This window comes from Malus domestica, chromosome 13, assembly GCF_042453785.1.
Source record: "Malus domestica chromosome 13, GDT2T_hap1".
Taxonomy (NCBI): domain Eukaryota; kingdom Viridiplantae; phylum Streptophyta; class Magnoliopsida; order Rosales; family Rosaceae; genus Malus; species Malus domestica.
In genome coordinates this window covers 25819333-25836677 of record NC_091673.1, presented here as the reverse complement: position 1 = coordinate 25836677, position 17345 = coordinate 25819333, and the positions used below count along the sequence as shown (strand labels likewise).

At 39.7% G+C, this 17345-nt stretch overlaps 1 protein-coding gene across 2 annotated transcripts; it reads right to left on the bottom strand.

Annotated features, from left to right (window-relative positions):
- Positions 1 to 274: 274 nt before the first annotated feature.
- LOC103424047 (putative glucose-6-phosphate 1-epimerase) lies at positions 275 to 15474 on the bottom strand. Of its 2 annotated transcripts, XM_029091391.2 has the most exons (9): positions 15022 to 15474; positions 13538 to 13612; positions 12517 to 12573; positions 12274 to 12434; positions 11995 to 12135; positions 11114 to 11216; positions 10937 to 11036; positions 10110 to 10357; positions 275 to 572 (listed from the first exon to the last, which is right to left on the bottom strand). In XM_029091391.2, the coding sequence occupies exons 1-8, from the start codon at positions 15226 to 15228 to the stop codon at positions 10143 to 10145; spliced, it is 1059 nt and encodes a 352-aa protein (XP_028947224.2). In that variant the 5' UTR covers positions 15229 to 15474; the 3' UTR covers positions 275 to 572; positions 10110 to 10142. The 2 variants fall into 2 exon arrangements, with proteins under 2 accessions (XP_028947224.2, XP_070666498.1); XM_070810397.1 differs by lacking the exon at positions 13538 to 13612 and having other exon boundaries at positions 15022 to 15436.
- Between the last annotated feature and the right edge of the window lie 1871 nt (positions 15475 to 17345).

Genomic DNA, 17345 nt, shown 5'->3' with positions numbered 1-17345 from the left:
TTACCTGTTATGGACTGATTTACCAAGTCTACATGGGCCTACTGCCAGATCTAATTGACAGAAATATCATTTGGATTTATCCCTCACATGAATCTCGGCAAAAATTGCTATATTTTTTGCTACTATATGTTCAAATTTCATCTCGCTATATTTTTTGTAAATAGAGAAGGAGATGCATATCATTTATGGATGAAAATTACCAAATTTCATCTCTTCTATCAGGAGAAAACATACAGTGCCACTACTCTACATATTATTTTAAGATAAGAAGGAATTACCGTAAACCAAATAAAATCGAATCTAAAAATCGAAAAGAACATTCACTGAAATTTCGTTTAACAGAAACACGTACTCTCATCCACCGGACCAAGTGCCGACCATTTCCACTCGAGTTAATTTCCTTCCACACCCAAAAAAAAAAATTAAAAAAAATTTATCGACTTAAAAAACATATTATATCGAGTCATATGTACTCATGAATCGATCATTTCACCCAACACAGTAAAATTCTCGGAGCGAAAATAGCGGGCTGAATTTGTTGTCCCGACCGATGTACATGTGCAACAACATACCTGCAGAACGAAAGATCTATTAGACTATCACCAACAATATTTGAAATCATACTAATTAAAACAAACGACATCATCTATTTTAACAGTTCACGTCCATGAAACCAACCCGTCTGTACTCCCGAATCCTCGAAAAGCTATTCTGAGAATATGAGTCAACAACAACAACAAAGCCTTTTCTCACTAAGTGGGGTCGGCTATATGAATCCTAGAACGCCATTGCGCTCGGTTTTGTGTCATGTCCTCCGTTAGATCCAAGTACTCAAGTCTTTTCTTAGGGTCTCTTCCAAAATTTTCCTAGGTCTTCCTCTACCCCTTCGGTCCTGAACCTATGTCCCGTAGTCACATTTTCGAACCGGAGCGTCAGTAGGCTTTCTTTGCACATGTCCAAACCACCGGAACCGATTTTCTCTCATATTTCCTTCAATTTTAGCTACTCCTACTTTACCTCGGATAACCTCATTCCCAATCTTATCCTTTCTCGTGTGCCCATACATCCCACGAAGCATCCTCATCTCCGCTACACTCATTTTGTGTACGTTGATGCTTCACTGCCCAACATTCTGTGCCATACAACATCGCTGGCCTTATTGCCGTCCTATAAAATTTTTCCTTGAACTTCAGTGGCCTACGACGGTCACACAACACGCCGGATGCACTCTTACACTTCATCCATCCAGCTTGTATTCTATGGTTGAGATCTCCATCTAATTCTCCGTTCTCTTGCAAGATAGATCCTAGGTAGCGAAAACGGTCACTTTTTGTGATCTTCGCTAGATTGCTCCGGTCATTAGTGTGGATAAGTATATAAATGGATAGAGATAGGAAAGCAAACACAAGATGTACGTGGTTCACCCAGATTGGCTACGTCCACGGAATAGAGGAGTTCTCATTAATTGTGAAGGGTTTACACAAAAGCAAACACAAGATGTACGTAGTTCACCCAGATTGGCTACGTCCACGGAATAGAGGAGTTCTCATTAATTGTGAAGGGTTTACACAAGTACATAGGTTCAAGCTCTCCTTTAGTGAGTACAAGTGAATGATTTAGTACAAATGACATTAGGAAATATTGTGGGAGAATGATCTCGTAGCCACGAAACTTCTAAGTACCGGAGTGTGGTATCGTCTTGACTTGCCTTATCTGTCTCATAGGTAGATGTGGCATCTTCTCTGGAAGTACTCTTCCTCCATCCAGGGGTGGTATCTGTAACTGGTGGAGATGCACAAGGTAATGTATCAATTTCACTTGAAGCTTACTTGTAGTTTCATGCTTGGTCAAGCGCGATACAAACCATGTAGTAGGAGTCCCCCAAGTCGCCGAGCTAGGGGATCTGCTGAAAGAGGTGACAGACAAGGTAAGCAATCAGAGCTCCGGCTGATTGTTCACATTCTCCCTATCTTGCAGGCAGCATGAAGGATAAAGAGAAGAAAAATGAGGAGAGATGATATGGGATACTTTTGCTTTTGAAGAAGTAACTTTCCACAGGCTTATTCTTGAACTGGGCTGGAGGGTTTTCTGGTTTCCTCCAGAGTATAAGACCGACTGAAGAATTTGAGGGTCAAAACAAGTCCATCAAATCTAGAGTACGTTCGACCCTGCTGATATGGGATACTTTTGCTTTTGACAGAGTAGTGGATGTATCGGCACGTGTGCTGTTACGCTTGTCTCCACATGCTTCCTTGTATCCTTCTCACTTGCCCTATTTGTTCCTCAGGCAGATGCGGTATCTTCCCTGGAAGCATAAGATGTTGAAGATGAGTACTCGAGAGCAATGCCAGGTAAGTAATCAGGTAAGGGGTTCCAGGCAGTCAGTTCCTGGCTGGAAGCTTGATTCCAAGTGCTGACTGATTGCTCTCTTTCTCCTTGTCTTGCAGGTAAGAACAAGGCCAAAGGAAAAGACAGAAAAAGCATGATATGGGATACTCTTGCTTTTAACCCTGATGATATGAGATATTCTTGCTCTAGTATAGCTTGTTTACAGAGGTACTATCGGGGGGAAAGAAAGCTGAATATTTCGAAAAGCTTCGTTGGGAGTGCCCTCTCAGATAAGAGAAAGGGTTGAGCATTTTTGCAGGTCTGCCTGTCCGTTAGGGATGGAGGTCGACATATATAGGAGTCTCCCTAACATCAAGTAATAATGCTATTCCTTTACCCTGCTTGGTTATAGCACGGTAGTGGGAGCTGTCAGCTTCACATGTTTTAACCCTGTCAGAGCACTTTGAAAAAATGGTCTGTGGTATCTGGAAAGCTGATGTTGCGTGTGAAGATTACAGACAAGCTTTATCCAAGGAGATCCAGCTCTTGAAGTTGGGAAAGTGGTGCCTCTTCGATTTTCGAACAAGCAATCCTGTCGGGGATCTGGCTCTCGAGATTCGGAGAACGATGCCTCTTCGATTTTTGAGAAAGCAATCCTGCTGGGGGTCTGGCTCTCGAGATTCGGAGAGTGGTGTCTCTTCAATTTTTGAGAAAGTAATCATGTTGGGAGTCTGGCTCTCGAGATTCGGAGGGCGGTGCCTCTTCGATTTTGGAGTAAGCAATCTTGTTGGGAGTGTTTTCTCGAATGTGAGTAAAAGTTGGACGTGTTTGCTAGTCTACCTTGCCACGAAGCACAGAGGTTGACACACAGGGACTTTCCAATTATCCAGCAATGGTACTGTTCCTTTACCCTCTCTTCGATTTTTGAGAAAGTAATCATGTTGGGAGTCTGGCTCTCGAGATTCGGAGGGCGGTGCCTCTTCGATTTTGGAGCAAGCAATCTTGTTGGGAGTGTTTTCTCGAATGTGAGTAAAGGTTGGGCATGTTTGCTAGTCTACCTTGCCACGAAGCACAAAGGTTGACACACAGGGACTTTCCAATTATCCAGCAGTGGTACTGTTCCTTTACCCTCTCTTCGATTATTGAGAAAGTAATCATGTTGGGAGTCTGGCTCTCGAGATTCGGAGGGCGGTGCCTCTTCGATTTTGGAGCAAGCAATCTTATTGGGAGTGTTTTCTCGAATGTGAGTACAGGTTGGGCATGTTTGCTAGTCTACCTTGCCACGAAGCACAGAGGTTGACACACCGGGACTTTCCAATTATCCAGCAGTGGTACTGTTCCTTTACCCTTGTGGGTAATAATATGGTAGCTAGACCTTCAAAATTTATGTGTTTAAACTTTGTTAGTGTTGTTTCTTTGCAATTCTTTTACCCTTCTTGGTCAGAGCGATGTAGTGGGAGCTGCAAGCTTCACGTGTCTCAACTTTGTCAGAGAACTTTGGCAAAGTTATCTGTGGTACCCATGAGCTACTGTTGCGTGTGGGAATTGGGTGATTGAACAGTACGATTCATGTGCTTTCTACTTCGTCAGAAATCTTCGACAGAATGCCCATAATTTTCGCAAAGCTGAGTGTGCGTGTGACAGGTGCTGACAAGGCTGGAAAAGTAGGTGCCTCTTCGATTTCTGAGATCGGCCCTCGTGGTCTCTGAGCATCCCAGCTTTTGAGAAAGCAAGCCTCTTCGATTTCTGAGATCGGCCTTCGTGGTCTTTGAGCAGCCCAGCTTTTGAGAAAGCAAACGCCTCTTCGATTTCTGAGATCGACCCTCGTGGTCTCTGAGCAGCCCAGCTTTTGAAAAAGCAAACGCCTCTTCGATTTCTGAGCAGGCGCCTCTTCGATTTCTGAAGCTTCGTCGAGTGCAGATTTTTATAGGGGCTGACATTAAGTTCCAAAGCACACTTGAATATCCACCAGTAGAAGCTCTATTCTTGCACTTCTAAGATCTTGATTTGTCCGACCTCTTCTCTCTTCAACACCTTTGAAAATGTCTGGCCCCTCCGACCGTCGTTTTGACTTGAACCTTGTTGAAGAGGCAGCCCCGTCTTCTCCAGACAACATATGGCGCCCATCCTTCGTCTCCCCTACTGGTCCTCTTACCGTTGGAGATTTCGTGATGAAGAATGATATGACCGCTGCGGTAGTGGCCAGGAACCTTCTCACTCCCAAAGATAACAGACTACTTTCCAAACGGTCTGATGAGTTGGCTGTTAAGGATTCTCTGGCTCTCAGTGTTCAGTGTGCAAGTTCTGTGTCTAATATGGCCCAACGCCTATTTGCTCGAACCCGCCAAGTTGAATCATTGGCGGCTGAAGTGATGAGTCTCAAACAGGAGATTAGAGGGCTCAAGCATGAGAATAAACAGTTGCACCGGCTCGCACATGACTATGCTACAAACATGAAGAGGAAGCTTGACCAGATGAAGGAATCTGATAGTCAGGTTTTACTTGATCATCAGAGATTTGTGGGTTTGTTCCAAAGGCATTTATTGCCTTCGTCTTCTGGGGCTGTACCGCGTAATGAAGCTCCAAATGATCAACCTCTGATGCCTCCTCCTTCTAGGGTTTTGTCCAGTACTGAGGCTCCAAATGATCCTCTTCCGGTGCCTTCTCTTTCTGGGGCTCTACCGCCTGCTGAGACTTCTCCTAAGCAACCTTTGTGAAGGCTCCCTCTTGTTTGTTTATTTTGACTCAAGTATATGTACATATTTGTAACTTATAGGGGATATCAATAAATAAGCTTTCCTTCATTTCAACGTATTCTGTTAAATACACCAAAGTCTTCTTCGCTAAGTTCTTTGAATTTTCTTTTGTTGAAGTTTGTATGTTGAAGCTTTGTGAGTGGAGCATATAGGTTGAGGTAGTGTTCCCTTAATTTCCCGAGTGAGGAAAACTTCTTGGTTGGAGACTTGGAAAATCCAAGTCACTGAGTGGGATCGGCTATATGAATCTTAGAACGCCATTGTGTTCTGTCCTGTGTCATGTCCTCTGTTAGATCCAAGTACTCTAAGTCTTTTCTTAGGGTCTCTTCCAAAGTTTTCCTAGGTCTTCCTCTGCCCCTTCGGCCCTGAACCTCTGTCCCATAGTCGCATCTTCTAATCGGAGCGTCAGTAGGCCTTCTTTGCACATGTCCAAACCACCGTAACCGATTTTCTCTCATCTTTCCTTCAATTTCGGCTACTCCTACTTTACCCCGGATATCCTCATTCCTAATCTTATCCTTTCTCGTGTGCCCACACATCCAACGAAGCATCCTCATCTCCGCTACACCCATTTTGTGTACGTGTTGATGCTTCACCGCCCAACATTATGTGCCATACAGCATCGCCAGCCTTATTGCCGTCCTATAAAATTTTCCCTTGAGCTTCAGTGGCATACGGCGGTCACACAACACGCCGGATGCACTATTCCACTTCATCCATCCAGCTTGTATTCTATGGTTGAGATCTCCATCTAATTCTCCGTTCTTTTGCAAGATAGATCCTAGATAACGAAAACGGTCGCTCTTTGGTATTTCTTGATCTCCGATCCTCACCCCTAACTCGTTTTGGCCTCCATTTGCACTGAACTTGCACTCCATATATTCTGTCTTTGATCGGCTTAGGCGAAGACCTTTAGATTCCAACACTTCTCTCCAAAGGTTAAGCTTTGCATTTACCCCTTCCTGAGTTTCATCTATCAACACTATATCGTCTGCGAAAAGCATACACCAAGGAATATCACATTGAATATGTCCTGTTAACTCATCCATTACCAACGCAAAAAGGTAAGGACTTAAGGATGAGCCTTGATGTAATCCTACAGTTATGGGAAAGCTTTCGGTTTGTCCTTCATGAGTTCTTACGGCAGTCTTTGCTCCTTCATACATATCTTGTATAGCTTGGATATATGCTACTCTTACTCCTTTCTTCTCTAAAATCCTCCAAAGAATGTCTCTTAGGACCCTATCATACGCTTTTTCCAAATCTATAAAGACCATGTGTAAATCCTTTTTCCCATCTCTATATCTTTCCATCAATCTTCGTAAGAGATAGATTGCCTCCATGGTTGAGCGCCCTGGCATGAACCCGAATTGGTTGTCCGAAACCCGTGTCTCTTGCCTCAATCTATGCTGAATGACTCTCTCCCAGAGCTTCATTGTATGACTCATTAGCTTAATACCCCTATAGTTCATGCAATTTTGTACATCGCCCTTATTCTTGTAGATAGGCACCAAAGTGCTCATTCGCCACTCATTCGGCATCTTCTTCATTTTCAAAATCCTATTGAAAAGGTTAGTGAGCCATGTTATACCTGTCTCTCCCAAAACTTTCCACACTTCGATTGGTATATCGTCTGGGCCTACTGCTTTTCTATGCTTCATCTTCTTCAAAGCTACACCCACTTCTTCCTTCCGGATTCTACGATAAAAAGAGTAGTTTCTACACTCTTCTGAGTTACTCAACTCCCCTAAAGAAGCACTCCTTTCATGTCCTTCATTGAAAAGATTATGAAAATAACCTTTCCATCTGTCTTTAACCGCGTTCTCTATAGCAAGAACCTTTCCATCCTCATCCTTGATGCACCTCACTTGGTTTAGGTCCCTTGTCTTCTTGTCCCTTGCTCTAGCTAGTTTATAGATATCCAACTCTCCTTCTTTGGTATCTAGTCGCTTATACATATCGTCATAAGCCGCTAACTTAGCTTCTCTCACAGCTTTCTTCGCCTCTTGCTTCGCTTTTCTATACCTTTCACCATTTTCATCGGTCCTATCCTTGTATAAGGCTTTACAACATTCCTTCTTAGCCTTCACCTTTGCTTGTACCTCCTCATTCCACCACCAAGATTCCTTTTGGTGTGGGGCAAAGCCCTTGGACTCTCCTAATACCTCTTTTGCTACTTTTCGGATACAACTAGCCATGGAATCCCACATTTGGTTAGCTTCCCCCTCTCTATCCCACACACACTGGGTGATTACTTTCTCTTTGAAAATGGCTTGTTTTTCTTCTTTTAGATTCCACCATCTAGTCCTTGGGCACTTCCAAGTCTTGTTCTTTTTTCTCACTCTTTTGATATGTACATCCATCACCAACAAGCGATGTTGATTAGCCACGCTCTCTCCTGGTATAACTTTGCAATCCTTACAAGTTATACGATCCCCTTTCCTCATTAGAAGAAAATCTATTTGTGTTTTTGACGACCCACTCTTGTAGGTGATCACATGTTCTTCTCTCTTCTTAAAGAATGTGTTGGCTAAGAAGAGATCATATGCCATTGCAAAATCCAAGATAGCTTCCCCATCCTCGTTTCTCTCTCCAAAACCATGGCCACCATGAAAACCTCCATAGTTGCCTGTCTCCCTGCCCACGTGTCCATTTAAATCTCCTCCTATAAATAACTTCTCTGTCTGAGCAATTCCTTGCACCAAGTCTCCAAGGTCTTCCCAAAATTTCTCCTTCGAACTCGTATCCAACCCTACTTGAGGTGCGTACGCACTAATCACATTGATAAGTTCTTGTCCTATTACAATCTTGATTGCCATGATTCTATCTCCTACCCTCTTGACATCTACAACATCTTGTGTCAAGGTCTTGTCCACGATGATGCCAACACCGTTTCTCGTTCTATTTGTGCCCGAATACCATAGTTTAAACCCTGAGTTTTCTAGATCCTTTGCCTTACGACCAACCCACTTAGTTTCTTGTAGGCACATAATATTTATCCTTCTCCTCATCATAACTTCTACTACTTCCATAGATTTTCCCGTCAAGGTTCCTATATTCCACGTTCCTAAACGCATTTTGCTCTCTTGAACTCTACCCTTCTGTCCTAGCTTCTTCACCCTTCCCCGTCTAATAGGATCAAAGTACTTCTTTTGTGTGTCCCGTGTAAAGTTGATAGGAGCATATGCTCCCAAACAACTTTGAGTGGAGTCGTTCGAAAAGAAGTTTCTATAGCCCCTTTGCTCATTTAACACTGCATCCGGGTGCCGATGGAGATACAGCGACCCTTGCTCACTTATCACTGTGCTCAGGCCACACAGCGCGCCACTTACGGGTGACGCCCTAGCTTTAGCGCGATTTCGTTTTGGATTCATTTTCATAAGGATTCGACGTGATCATGGAGTGCCGGCTGTCGACTACCTGACGCCCTCCCCCTCCTCCTTTATCCGGGCTTAGGACCGACAATGTAAGATAAACTTACACGGCGGAGTTATTATGAGAATATGAGTCGATTGAACAAATTCCCAAACCCCCTGCTACCATAACAATCTACTCCATAACCTTTACCCATAAGCAAAATCACATTCCAAACTAAATGATGCATCAACATCCCTTTAGTTTCTGTTAATAAGTTTCTTCACGAGTAATTCATCTTCTATCCTCTAGGTATACCTGGCATTTTCAATCCGACCCGTTAAAATTACTTTTCGGGTGAGTGATAAACGGGTCGGATGGTTAACGGGTCAACCCGTTAATCATCCGTTAAATAACGGGTCATTTTGGGTGAACCAATGAAACCCGTTTCACCCGTTATTGAGGACTTGTGTAATTTCAATACTAAACCCTCAGTCCCTCTCCACTCTCTCTCACGCAGGCCGTTGCTCTCTGAGGGATCGCCGGATCGGTGTGCTCCTTCACTTCTAGCTCTGGTTATCTCCCTCATCTTCAAGAAGACCATAAAGTTGGGGGATTCTAAAATCTCTTGCCCTTCTTGCAACTGCGATTGCCCTCCTCTTTTGTCCCTCCTCAAGATTGCTCCTGGTAATCCTCTATCTCTCCCTCTCTCTAAAATATGGGTTTTTTGTTATTTTGGATCTGATTTCTTATGTTTTTGTTTATGGGTTCTTCTTAAAGTGTGGATTTTATTGATTGGAATGAAATTAATGCTTACCCATGTCATCAATTTGGGGTTTTGATCTTTGTTTTTGCTAATTTTGGATTTGGAGATGCTCATGTATTCGATAGATTTGTGGCGTTGAACCCAGTTCATGGTTTTGAATCATAATTAGAGTTGGTTTTTGTTTTGTGGTTCCTTTTGGTATTTCTCTGAACCTTATTCTATTGGAAAGATTTCTTTCTTACAGAATGTAAAAAATAAAAAATAAAAATAAAAATAAAAATAAAAGGTTAACGGGTGAAACGGGTTGAAACGGATGACCTGTTAGCTTAATGGGTTGGGTTCGGATGACCCGTTAGCTTAATGGGTTGGGTTGAACCCGACCCAAACCTAGTAAACCCGACCTGTTTACAGGTCTACCTCTAGGTGGTCATAATGTTATAATTTCTCCCTTCAAAATACCTTTAATTTAATAAGCTATCCATTCCAATTTAATCATGTGTACCAACCGAGCCCTAAAGGTTTGGCTGCCACCTTTGAAAAGAAACTATTAGTAGTCAATTTCCCCTTCATTTTGCTTACTAACAATTCATTGGAAAGAAAAATAGAAGCAGATAGAATTAGTTCATTAGAAAGAAAAAAACAGTACATACGAGCTAATATTTTTGTTACCAAATAGTAAAACACGAGCTGATCATGCAAAATAGCAACAGTTCAATCAGAAAAATGAAACAACGAAAAACAAGTATAGGCATCTTAGAAGGACAAGTATGAATTCATTGTAATGTTTATGTTTTGAATTTACAAGTTAGGTCTACTTGATGCATCAGACAATTCGTGGTGAAGTGAAAGGCCAGCACCAGATGTATGATTAGATATTTACTAGTTTGAACTCTCAGCACACGTACCTGTACAAAGTATAGGCCAGAATGATGGAACTTTCAGCTTCCCTGAAGAACCTTTCGAGGATCAAGTTGCCCGCTGCAGTAACTGGAAGGAACAGCTGAAAGCTCCTGCCTTCCTCTCCACTCCTCTCCAGGTTTCAATGTTATAGGTTTCTCAATAGCAGCAGCCTCCACACACAGCATATGCTTGTATTCATCATCTCCAAAGTCAGTCAAAGCCTTCGCCTTCTTATCCCAGGGATTCCATACAACTGAATGGGGGAAAAAATTTAAATCACTATACAGTACAGAATACAATTCCAACAAACACTACGAGGGCAGGTATTTCACATTATAACTCTTATCAACAAAAAACATCTCACTTCTATTAACCAAGAATCAAATGAGAGAACCGGCTGTGGAACTTGGATATATTCAACGAAGATCATTAGAGTGACTTAATCAACATAAAGACCTAATAAAACTGGTTGTAGATTTAGGAAAGATATGATAGTGTAGGACTTAAGGTAAAACATGGCTGAAGACGGTGGATGTTGATAAATTTAAAAATTTTCTTCACTATCAACTTTTAAATTAATCAAATCATAGATCAATAACATTTAAACCAATGAGGCTACTATTTTGAAAAGAACGAAGAAAGAACAAGAGTTCTCTCCATTAATCCTAGTTATCTCGGGAGTCATAGGATAGAGCAATTCACTCTGTTCTCTTGTTAGTTATGATAAAGCCACTATAAGCTTCAGTCAGGACTCCGGAAATTTTAAAAATAAAGAAAATAGACTGCAGCAGGAATAACTCCAATATGAAAGATTGAACATATTAATCCTAACCAGCATCTGGAAGACCATCTTTGCGTATTACAAATGTTCTCTTCTTCTCATGATCCAGAATTGCAATCTTTGTAGGAGTGCTCAGATATATCTTGTCCACCTAATTATTATTAGGAAAATAAAGTGAAAAATTAACAAAACTAATAAACGCAGAAATTGAGAGAGACTTCAACTTACCTCCGACTCAAATGTTATAGCATCGCCCTGTTCAGTGCAACGTTTCCTGCTCTGCAAGTTGTCAAGATAATCCAAGGTTTCCAATCCTTCTACGCGAACTTCACTGAACAGAAGCACAAAGAAAATTTCAATACCATCCAGAACTGTTGTTGTCCTTTAAACTGTATATTACATGATATGGCATTTAAATTGAGGGCAAGCATCGATGGTAAACAACGGTTTTTCTTTTCTGACTGTCATATTGCACAATTCGCAGTTAATAAGATCTGATTAACTTTAAATTTTTATGGGATAATCTTATCATTTTAAATATTTTAATTAGGTTTATAGAGTTTACATAAACATAGACATGCATCTATATTCAGCATACAAGGAGCGAACCACACTTTTATAATTGTATCCTCTGTATTGCATGGAACCTCTTTACAAAATACCCAACAAGCATTAGCTCTCACTGAAAAGGAGGCGATCCAGCCCACCTTCCAGTATGGCTACGTTCGCAGAATATCACATGCTCATCAGTTAAAAAGTGCTTTAATTTTACCCATTTTCTGAGCTTGTCTTCAAAGTTATTTTCATAATGATGCGACCAAGTACATTTTAAGTTATCATGCTATTTCAGTCAAACATTCTGCCACAATGCAGCATAGTCAACCATAGACAGACGAGATATGTTTATGCGTCGTACTCTGATCACTTATGGAGTGAAAGAAAAGTTCCAACACCTACAACAATGATACCTATACTATGCTCACAAATTCAGGAGTATTTTAGGCAGAAAATGAGATGAAAAGCTATCAATTTTGGAGTCCCTTTACTTGTTTGGTTTATTTAGAGGCTAAATAAATAGCATTTCTTACAAGATCAAGTGGATGAATAACCTGATATCTGAAACAGCGAAGTAAGTGTGATATGCAAATGTGAATGTGAATGGCTTCCCATCGGTGTTGGTATTCCTGATGCGGGATATCAATGTCAGATCTCCTCCAGGTCCCAAAGCTACCCGCAGCCGGAACTCATAACTTCAGTTGAACATGAAATCCAGTAAAAGAAACCTTATAGTTAAAGTTGACGAAAAAACAGAAGTTATGTAGATTCCAATTAGAATCTTCCTCCAATGTCTTAACAAATAATAAATCAACATATTTCCCAGTATTCACCTGTGAGGCCAGGTCTTCATATCTTCTTCAGTAGGCTTAAGGATCAAGTCAATAAAAACTTTATTGGGGCTATTTGTTGGGAACGGAGATGGATCAGAGTCAATGCTCCAAAATCTGTTTCTAGCAAATCCATGTGCATCAAGAGGACCAAGATTTGAAAACTGCATAAACAACGTACAAGTTCCCTTCACGAGGATGAACAATCAAATAAAGCAGGAAAGACCATCAGAAAGGAGTGCATACTTGCGGAAAGCATAACGGGATTCCCCCACGAATTGCTTTTGGAGGCTTAAAGATAGCCTGCGGAAGAAATAACATATATACATCTCAGATGAATTGTTTTTGGGTGAATAAAGGAAGGGCAAAAATAAAAGGAGGAAGAAATATGCCACAAAGTATTATCAGTCCCCTTTCCATTGTGAAATGCATGATAGTAATTAAGGTTATATCCCTTTCTACAAATTTTGATAGCAAAATCCAGTTAAACAGAAGATATGGTATAAAATAAAAAACCAGATGGGGAACAAGGATGGGGATGAGAACGGGTATGGGGCAGGGACCTCAGTCTGCACCCCCATACCCCAACCCTATTTGGAAGAAAAAAGATTGTCGTCCCCAACCCCATGCTTTCCCCATTCGGTGTGGGTTGCTGAGAGAATTGAGCATCACGGATAAAACTGTCATCCCTAGTCGTCTCATGTTTCATGACACTAATGAAAAACAGTGTTGCCAGACTTCCAAGAATCTATAATCAACATCCTAATTATCCTCCCAGGAGCACAGAACAGTCACAAAAGCAACCTGACCAAATCTTAAAGCCCACCTAAAACTAAAAGAATAAGAAACAAACTGAGTTGATAAGCAAAAATTTGGATGACATAACTTTATAATGGTGTATGCCGACACTGCTCACTCCACATAATGCAGTACCACAATGCCAACATGCACTCCATCCTTTTCAAAGGTTTGTTATTACAATACAATAAGCTCCCATCCGTTTAATGCACACATATCATATTAGCAGTTTTTCATCCAAAATAATGCTATGATACATGAATACAATGGTTAAAAGCATTTTCTAAATTATGAACAAGAAAAAGAAAATATGTAAAAAGAATCCCCATTAAAGATAATACACAACATTGTAAAGAAACAAAAAATGAAATGGAAATTCCTTCAGTGATGTCCGTTGGAAAAATCAAGAGAATTTACACCTAAAAAAAATAATAGATAAAAAGAATTAACATAAATTGCTGCATAGCACCTTACTGCTAACAAATAGCAATTCCTCTCCATGATCATTCTTCCATGAAGTTACATGAGCCCCATACAAATACACCTGAAAAGCCCAAAAACAAATAACTATAAGGCAACAGAAGTTGAAAGGCCACTGTAATCAGCCTTGGAAATATGCTTCTGCAGCCTGAAATTACATTCTAAAACGAAACAAACATAGAAAGTGAAACTATGCAGACCAATAATAACTCAGGGTGCAATACCAATTAATATATTAGTGTTTAAATCTAGAAAGAGCAAGACTAGCATCAAGAAAATCATCATCAAGCAGTAAATGAAAAATAAAGCATTAGCATGCACTCAAGTAATTGTATCCCAATTCAAGTGTCATCAAGGGAGAGAAGTGAACCAAATTGGCATTCTACATAGGCAAAAGACAGTAGGCTAATGTCAGAAACATTAATAGACTATCGCACTTATCAGATTAATTAACAAACACTAAGTACGAAATCACATTGGATACATGTCCCGTGAACAGGCAAAATCAAAATTATTTGAGTGTTTTTAAGGTAAAAAAAATATTCGATTTGATAATAAATCTGGTAATGTACACAACATAACACCACTAGCTTTCTCATATAAGATACTCGTCTTAATTTCCTTCCAATTGAAATGACTGAACTTTGTGCATCTACTTATAAATATCTATTTAGCAAGAGAAAAAAAGAAGTGTCATAGCAGATTAGTTAATACTCCATGAACTTTAAAACCTTTGGAAAGATCCTATTGCTATTGGTGGACCTACTGTTCCTCACCAATCAGACTTGAATTACACTCCAAAAGGAAATTATGAGTTTAGTCCTTCCATGATATGAATTTTTGTCCAGATTTGACCGCAACAACTAGTTTCTAATACGAAAAAACAGTAAAATTAATAAAACCGCAGACACTTCTTGATCCTCCAAATTTGTACAAAAATGGGAAATTACCAATACACTTAACCGGTTTCTACTCTTATCAATCGAAGACACTTCTCAATCCTCCAAAGGGTAAAAGATGACGCAGGCTTAGGTTTGTACAAGGAAATTTCATGGTAGTAACTAATAAACAGATTCCTGCTCTTTAAGTTCTCACTCCGAAACCGTGGAAAAACACATTGTTTTCCCTGAAAACAATTAGTTCAAGATTAAAATTAGCCTGATAAATAAATAAATAAAAAATCAATCACTCGTGATTTCCTCATCACCTCGTTACTCAAGAACTCCACCCAAACAGATCGAACAAATCAGAACGCAGCAAATCAATAAACCCTAGATTCACCAAACGGGGATCTAAGTCCAAATTAACAAACAAGATATTGAAACAAAATCGAATAATTCCATTTCTAATTCTAAAACAGAAAATGAAATCAAGCAAGCATCAGATCTCGATCAAACGAAAAAGAAAAAGCAAAGCCAAAACGAAGGAAAAGAGGGATATAAGGGAGAAGGACGTCGTTTCCGAGGGGAATACCTCAGCAGAACTGCCTCGTGGATCATGGAGGACGAGTTTGTCAAGGCCATTGATGCCCTTACAGGATTCAACGCCGGGATGAAGGCTTACGTTAGAATTAGCAACGGCAGCAGGGCCACCACCGCCAGTGGTAGTATTACTGGATGCATTTGTGGGGGATACTGCAGCAGATGCAGCGATTGGATTCGGAGCCTTGTCGCTGCTCATTCTGTCTCTGAAAAAGGACCGATCTCTCTCTCGAGAATCGGCTTTGTTGTTGTTGATGTTGCCTGAGAAACTGAAAGGCAGTGATGTAGCAGCAGCAGAGCAACAGCCAAGTTTCTGTCACTAAAATTAGGACTTAGGAAACCTCTTTCTCTCTCGTGAAACTTCCTCTTGTCTTCTTCCTTTCTTCCTTTTAATATTTTCCTGTCATGGGAACGAAACCTGTGTTGTACTATAACAAAATATCTTAGGAAAAGGATTGTCTACCTCCTTTTTTTTCCATGTCTTTCCATGCTTTTTTATTGTGTGGTCACGGTTAAGTTACGTTAATATTTTATATTATTTTTTTATAAAGATAATAAGCCAAAAGTAAATAGTAATATAAAATGTTGGCGTGGCTTAACCGTGATCACACAAACAGGGTCCTTCCATGCCCTCCTATTTTGTGTGGTCACGTTAAGCCACGTCAACATTTTATATTATTTTTTATAAAGATAATAAGACAAAAATGAATAGTAATATAAAATGTTGACGTGGCTTAACCATGATCACACAAACAGGAGGGCATGTCCTTCCATGCCCTCTTATTTTGTGTGGTCACGATTAAGTCTCGTCAACATTTTATATTATTTTTTTATAAAGATAATAAGACAAAAATGAATAGTAATATAAAATGTTGAGTGGTTTAACCGTGATCACACAAACAGGGTCTTTCCATGCCCTCCTATTTTATGTGGTCACGGTAAAGCCATGTCAACATTTTATATTATTTTTTATAAAGATAATAAGACAAAAATGAATAGTAATCTAAAATGTTGACGTAACTTAACCGTGATCACACAAACAGGAGGGCATGGAAAAAGGGAGGGCAGACAATCCTTGTCCAATATCTTATCTAAAACATAATCGCATCGTTATGTTGGGTTATTAAGCTAGTTATACATTTATAAGTATATATCCACGTATCAAGAGTATGAAATTTTTTATTTTTGTTTTTAAAATTGAATAAGAGAAGAAGAGAGTGAGATAAGACGTGTGAGTGGAGAGAGATGTTTAATTTTTTTTTTTTTTAAATTAGAGATATTAAAATCCATGTAAGTGATGCTTAAACCAAAAAAAAAAAGCAAAATTTTGTTTTGTGAAATTACATTACTATGCTTAACTTTTTTATTGTGATAGAATACTAAATAACCTTTTTCACTCTTTGTGATTGATAAATAAGATTCTATTAATCTGTAGTTTAAATACTTGTATTTTTTTTTCTTCTTATTAGTCATATAACATTTTAGATCTTTAAACTATTAACCTTTCCACCACTTAAATAACGTTATGCTCTTGTATGATTGTTAGACATAAAAACATTTAGTGTACACACTCTCTAAATAGTATATACATATTATAAAGGAGTTTATTTGGTATGGAAATGACACATAACACAACTTCACATACAAATGTAAGGATTTAAGATTTGGTCTGTTTGTTCTTCATGACCTAAGGAGGGTAGATTTAGAACTTGGTCCGTTTGTTGTCCATAATTTCATTTCTCCCTTAGAAATTGAAATCAGTTGGAACCGGGCAACCAAACAATGAGATAACAAGTCTTTTGCTGACTGTCTTAGTTAGTGGATTGAAAGTGTCATGGAAATCAATTTCTTCTTGTTAGCGAAACTATCTTGAAACTAGCAATGCTTTGAACCTGTCGATGGAACCATCTGACTTATGTTTACTAGAAAACCTAAATAAAGCACTACTACATTGTAGCTTGGAGAATAAGAAACCGAAGGAAGGGGTCTACAGATATGGGACAAGTGAGATTCTTTGATTTTGGGCAAGAAAGAAAGAAGAGGGGCGGCTAGGGTTGAATCTGAGATCTCTCAGTTACAACAATATTTAAAGATGAAAATTTTGACTCACCATTCATGGGAGTTGAATACGAGACCTCTTACTTACAAGTGGAGAGAAATGCAAACCATAATACTAATTGTCCTTCATGTCAAACACCCTTCGATTATCTATTCAAGGTTAAAGATATTTCTAGTTGATGTTGAAGATATTTCTATTTTCCCTGGAAGTGATTATATTGAAGGTTTCTCTTGTGGGTTGAGGATGTAGAAAAACTT